At 52.8% G+C, this 6,000-nt stretch overlaps 1 protein-coding gene across 8 annotated transcripts in view; it reads left to right on the top strand.

The window, feature by feature from the left end:
- FGD3 (FYVE, RhoGEF and PH domain containing 3) overlaps positions 1–5,740 on the top strand; it is a 65,526-nt gene extending 59,786 nt beyond the window's left edge. For 6 of the 8 annotated variants that reach the window (XM_027550315.1, XM_027550319.1, XM_027550322.1 and 3 more), the window contains 4 exons: positions 2,021–2,143; positions 2,458–2,598; positions 4,372–4,518; positions 4,790–5,740. In XM_027550315.1, the coding sequence (XP_027406116.1) occupies positions 2,021–2,143; positions 2,458–2,598; positions 4,372–4,518; positions 4,790–5,035 (657 nt within the window). In that variant the 3' untranslated portion in view covers positions 5,036–5,740. Of the gene's footprint in view, positions 1–849; positions 935–2,020; positions 2,144–2,457; positions 2,599–4,371; positions 4,519–4,789 lie in introns of those variants that run through there. The other 2 variants (XM_027550316.1, XR_003512353.1) reach the window with 2 other exon arrangements.
- The last annotated feature ends 260 nt before the right edge of the window (positions 5,741–6,000 follow it).

A 6,000-nucleotide genomic window follows, 5' to 3' on the forward strand; every position in this document is an offset into this window, starting at 1 on the left:
TCTGAGCGTGTCCATGTCCTAATCTCCTCTTATAAGGACACCAGTTATGTTGAATTAAGGCCCACCCAAGTGACCTCATTTTACTTTAATCACCTCTTTCAAGGCCCTCTCTCCAATTACAGTCACGTTCCAAGGTGCTGGGGGTTAGAACTGCAAACTATGACTTTTGGGGGACACAATTCAGCACAAGCCCCTCCTTTCTGTCTCCTCACCCCTGACCAGTGCATCTCTTTCTCCTTAAGTTTGCAGAGTTTCTATTAAACATATTTCTAGTTTATTTTGTTCAGATTTTTATTATAGAAGTTTTGGACACACCGAAGTAGAAATAACGGGCAGCGAGCCCCGCCTCATCTGTCTGGAGCAACTTCAGCTTTGTGCTTTGTCCCTTACTCCACTTTACAGATGAGGAACCAGGCTTGGAGAGGAAAAGTGACTCATGCAGGGTCTCACGGCTGATGAGGGGCAGGGCAGGGGCCTGGGAGTTATCCCCTAACTTGCACTATTGCTAATCAGATGGAGAAACCTAATCAGACAACACTTCTGAGCCCCCATCCCAGCCTCAGTGCATGGGCAGTGCCCACTCCCACCCTCACTCCTGCCTGCCTCCCACTCACCTCCCAAGCCGTTGCATCAGATGGGGCTGGGGTCCTAGACACAGTTGATGTCACTATGGCCAGGGTGTAGGTGGCCAGAGCAGACCACACCAGCTCTCAAACTTCTGTTCATAGCGCAGAGGGGACACAGTCCTCGATGGGAGTGTGAGGTGGGGGGTGGGGGTTTGGGGGTGCTGGTCAGTGAGTGACTGATTTGCTTTCTGTATGTTTTTTGGTTTTCTTCTCCTTTCACAAGCCGTTCTGGTGAACAATTGAGACAATCCAGATAAGAGAGTCAGATAAGAGTAACTCTACCCCAAACAGCCAATAGGATCATCAGGGTGTGCTTCCTTCCAGTCTTTTTTTTCATGCATGTACCCTTTTCGGTATAAACATCATATGCTACTGTCTGTTATTTTGCTATTTGCTTGTTTCCCTTAGCTATAGAACTCAACACCTTTAATTTTCCGATACGTCGCCTTGACATCTACCTCCCATGCATGATTTATGCACCTGTTCCTTTATTTTAAACTGCATCAGATTTTTTAAAAATTTGTAAATGTATGCTTACCATAAAAGGAGTGAATACTTTTAAGAAAAAAGTACAGTGGTAGAAGAAAATGAAAACCTCTCTCCCATTGCTGCCTGCCACTCCCAATTCCTCTTGGCTCCAAGGACTTTGATGTGGTTCTTATAAATCTTTTTGAGAAACCTTACACAAAACAGCTTGTTTATACGTTAAAGAAAGCAAAACAAAAGTAAAAGAATTTTGTAGTGTGTTCTTGTGACTTGTCTCAAAGGTCTTTTAACCTCTCTGAACACACACCACATTATGTTTCATGACTTCCTGTTGTTTCTCTTCTCTTGCTGAAAAGACTCATCAGTGCCCTCCTTTGTGGGAAATTCAGGCAGCATCAGAGGAGACAGACAGGGGAGTCCAGCCCCCTGACCCTACTCCTCCACCCCAGGAGAGCACTCTCACACATGTTGGGTGGGCAACTGCAGGCACCACGCTCTGGGGCCCAGTGCAGGATAAGAGTGTGGAAGCAAGGGCCACCTGGCCGGATGCTGGGTGCAGACACCCGGTCCTCGCCGTCTGGACTTTGCTGCAGAGCAGCCACCATTTCCCCTGGTGTGGGTTCCGGTTGTTATCTCTGCAGACACGGCAGGGTTATGTCACTGACCTTTGTGGAGGGCCAGGTCATTCTAAGCATAGAATTCCTGATCCCCTTGGAATTTCACTCTGTGTGATAGCAGGGCAGCTTCTGGGGAGCGGGGCTGAACAGGGGGCCATGGCCAACGTGGCTCCTGCTCAATTCCCTTCTGCACGTCCAGCTTTCTTGCCCCGCATGTGCGTTGCCTGTGTGTCACACGGCTGCCACTCCACACGTGCTGGGAAGCTGACTGCAGCGGTTTGCCTCCAACAGTCTGAGCCCAGGAGAGGGTCCTCTAAGACCAGACGTGACAAGGAGAAGCAGGGCTGCAGCAGCTGTGGTGAGACCTTCAACTCCATCACCAAAAGGAAACACCACTGCAAGCTGTGTGGGGCGGTGAGTCCAGATGGGAGGAGGCCAACTGTTGGGACCTTCATGTGCTTTATTCCTCCTCCCAATCTTCTTTCCATGCACACAGACCCCCTGGATTCTGGACCCTCCGAGCAAGAAGGCAGGGCCTGGAGGCCCAAAGGGGTCCAGCCTCGGGGTCTCTGCCTGCTGGACAAGGCTCCTGATTCCCCTGGCTCATGGGCAAGCCCTTCCCCTCCACATGATGTCACATCTCTCTTGGTCACTGTAGCCCTTCCAGCCTCCTTCTGGACAGTCTTCTGTCCCTGGGTGGTAGGGTCACAGGTGCCCTTGTCTTGCAGGTCATCTGTGGGAAGTGCTCTGAATTCAAGGCTGAGAACGGCAGGCAGAGTCGTGTCTGCAAAGAGTGTTTCCTGACCCAGCCAGTGGCCCACTTGAACCTCAGCCTTGAGGAGCCCCTGGAGCCCAAGCAGAGCACAGAGGTAGGTGGGCTGGGTCTGGTGAGCCTTCCAGACACAAGGCCCCAGAAGCCTTGATAGATGGTGCTCCCAGAGCTGTTGGCTTTCCTGGGACCAGGACTGATGAGGCTCAGTTGGATCTGTAGGCCACTGCAGGCAGCTAGCAACTGAATGCCAAATATCTCCTGTGTGCATGTTGGGCTTCATAGGATCTAGTCATGGTTGAGAGCTTGGGAATCATTTGCACCCTGGAGTTAGATGGTGCTTTAGTCAGCTCAGGCTGAATAATAAATACCACAGGCTGGGCAGCTTAAACAACAGAAACTTATTTCATCATAGTCCTTAAGGCTGGAATTCTGAAATCAAGGGATCAGCAAGCTGGTTTCAATTGAGGTCTCTCTCCTTGGTTTGTCGATGGACTTAATCTCCCTTTGTCTTCACATGGTGCTCTCTCTATGGATATCCTAATCTCTACTTATGAGGAAACTGATCATATTGGATTGGAGCCCATACATATAACCTCATTTTAACTTAATTACCTCCTTAGAGGCCTCATCTCCAAACACAGTCTCACTGTGTGTGTGTGTGTGGTTGGGGGGGTGGGGGGTGGGGGGGTGCGGGGCTGGCACTTAGGGCTTCAACATATGGATTTAAGGGCAGACAGTTCAGCCCACAGCAGATGGGAACACATTTCATCTTCACTCATGGTCACCCTCATTGAAGGCCTGGAGGCCCTGCTGAAGTGAGATGTTGCTCCCACCTTGACCAAGCCATCAGGGGGGTGGGGGCAGTGAGGACACCTGCCTCCTTCTCACCTCCTGTTCTCCGGAGATGGTTGCTGCCCTCCAGGCCTTCCTTGAAGGGCACTGTCCCTATTTGATGAGGTAACAGGAAAGCTGGAAAAAAAGAGAATATGGCTTTCCAAAAAAGTGCATTTTTGCATTCTTTCCACATAACATAGTCCATGATTCTCAAGGCCAGCTGCACATTGGGATATTCTGGGAAGCTATTTATAATGTTTATAACATTTCCCTTCCCAAAGGCTCTAGGGAAGGTTATCCAGGTGGGTCAGGACTCTGATTAGAGCCCCAGTTAGAGTCTCAGTATGTCTTAGAGGTTAAGTGCATCAGTGTATTAGAACTGAGTGTAGTATTATCTTGACAGAGGAGAGAGGGGTCCCTTGCACAGCTCCCTTGGCCTTCTCATCCATGCATTTTAAATGCTGTATCTGGGAGACCCGTGTCCCAGGTCCAAGCAGGAACCAGTTTTATCAGGTGTGTCTGAGGGATTTTCTGATGACCTAGGGGTTGTGTCCATGACTGCTCTAAACACATCAGAAGAGAGAGAAGGGCGTGTGTGATGTATGATGTATATGTGAATGAATGTGTGTGTGTGGTGTGTGAGGTGTGTGTGGGTGTTGGGGGGTGGTATGGGTGTGTGTGTGTGTGTGCATGTGTGTGGTATGTGTGTGGTGTTATGTGTGAGGGGTGTTTACCTATGTGTGTGTGTGTACAGATAAATCACAAAAGCCACCACATTCTGGATTCCTGCAGTTCCAGTGTTTCCTACTGCCTTTATTTCTGTCTTTGACCTTTCTTGTGGTCTCACTCCCTAGAGGGTCCAGCCCAACCCCAAGTGGCCTTGCAGTGACCCTGGGCAAAGTCAGTTAGGCCTAGGCCTTTGTCCAGTCTGTCTTCCCCTCCTGCCTCTCTCCCCCCAGAGCCTTGGCCCTGATGCTTCCCCAGGAGAGTAGCTCTTACAAGTGAGACTCACCTGACTTGTCCTCTGCGTTCCCAGAAGCCAGTCGCTGCGGAGCCCCCACCCAGCCTGCTCTGCGGCCCCCTGCAGGTGTCAGATGGTGGCACAGCATGGAGCAAGGCATGGGCTGCCATCTCTGAGTCAGACTCCCTGGAGTTGGTGCTGCACCTCCACGAAGGCAGCCAGGTGTGTGCTCTGTCCACTGGGCCACGTTGGGGGTGGGGGTTCACCCTGCTCCGGCAACCAGAACCTCAGGCCCGTGGCCTCAGGCCTGTGCCCATATAGGCCTGGGCCATGCTGCCTGGGACCAGCTTCACTTGGAGGGTGGCTCACGTGACCCTAGGGCCTGTTTCCCCGACTGTCTAGAATCACCCTTCTGCTACCCACTTGTGGGAGGTAGTATTTAGTGATGCCAGGACTCCAGAGGCTAGGGTGCTGACGCTTCTCTACTTTTCAGCAGGATGGGCAGCTGCTCCATGCCATCCCCCTCTCCGGCTGCAGGGTGAGTGTGCTGGACCCTGCAGAGAGACTGGATGCCAGGCACGTGTGGCAGCTGCAGCAGGCCCAGCAGTCTTTGTACCTGAGCGCCCCGTCTGCCGAGCTGCAGCAGCAGTGGCTGGAGGCTCTCAGCTCAGCAGCCCATAGGCATTCATCCCAGGCCAGCCTGGGGGCCCCGCAGCCCCAGGCCCCAGCTGCCCCATGAGCTGAGTCTCTGCCATGTCTCCTAACTGTACAGCCACCACAGCAGGGCCTATGCTCTTCTGAGAGGTGATGTCAAGGCTCCACATGGGCATGAAGAGATCCTGGACCTCTGAGGGGCCAACAGGCCACACAGCACTTGGCTCTGGAGGGTTCCTCCATGTCAGAGAGGAGAAAAATGAGGCCCAGAGAAGGGCAGCCAACTGCTTAGGTCATCCAGCATGTCTCAAAGAGCTGGGCTTCTGCCTGCAGGCCCAGTCGTGTGGCCCAGAGTTGGGCGTAGGGTGACTGTCAAGTGAAGTCTGTCTGAGTGGGCCATGAGCAGTCACCTGTGCTGGAAGACAGAAGGAGCTCATGGGCGGTGCCCAGGGACACCTGGTGGATGTCTGCAGTCATGCCATCCCTCCCAGTGATTGCCCACCATCCACACCATCTACATGCATGCGAGCTGAACCAGACCTGGCCCCTGGACTCCACCTCTCTTCCCTTTCCTCTCCCGGCGACTGGGCACAGCATTGTGCTGCCTTGTAGTTTGACACTCCATTTGGAGTTGCCCAAGGGGACGAGTGGTATGTTCCTAAATAACCATGCTGCAAAACTACAGGGGGACCACACAGGCATTGTGTGGGGCCTCAAGATTTGTGCCTGCCTCCCCTGGCGGGTGGCGGACAGTGCTTATCTGCATAAATAAATAAATACTGGCAGCCAACAGGTGGACATAGCCTTGGGGCAGGGTCTCCGCACAGTGGGCCTGCTGGTGGTTGGATGGAAAATGAGGGTAACGGGGCACAGCCAGTAATCGGGGCCTGGACCCCCATACAGGCCTGCAGGGTGCAAGTCACACCCCTGTGGGTGCCCCAGGATGCAGCGGCATCAGATGGCGAGGCCTCAGACAAGGTGCCATGCCTGGACAATTGCTGTGTCCCTGAGCATGCTATTGGGGTAGATAGGACTGTTTGCCCCTGTAGC

The sequence above is a fragment of the Bos indicus x Bos taurus genome, chromosome 8 (genome assembly GCF_003369695.1).
Source record: "Bos indicus x Bos taurus breed Angus x Brahman F1 hybrid chromosome 8, Bos_hybrid_MaternalHap_v2.0, whole genome shotgun sequence".
NCBI classification, from domain to species: Eukaryota; Metazoa; Chordata; class Mammalia; order Artiodactyla; family Bovidae; genus Bos; species Bos indicus x Bos taurus.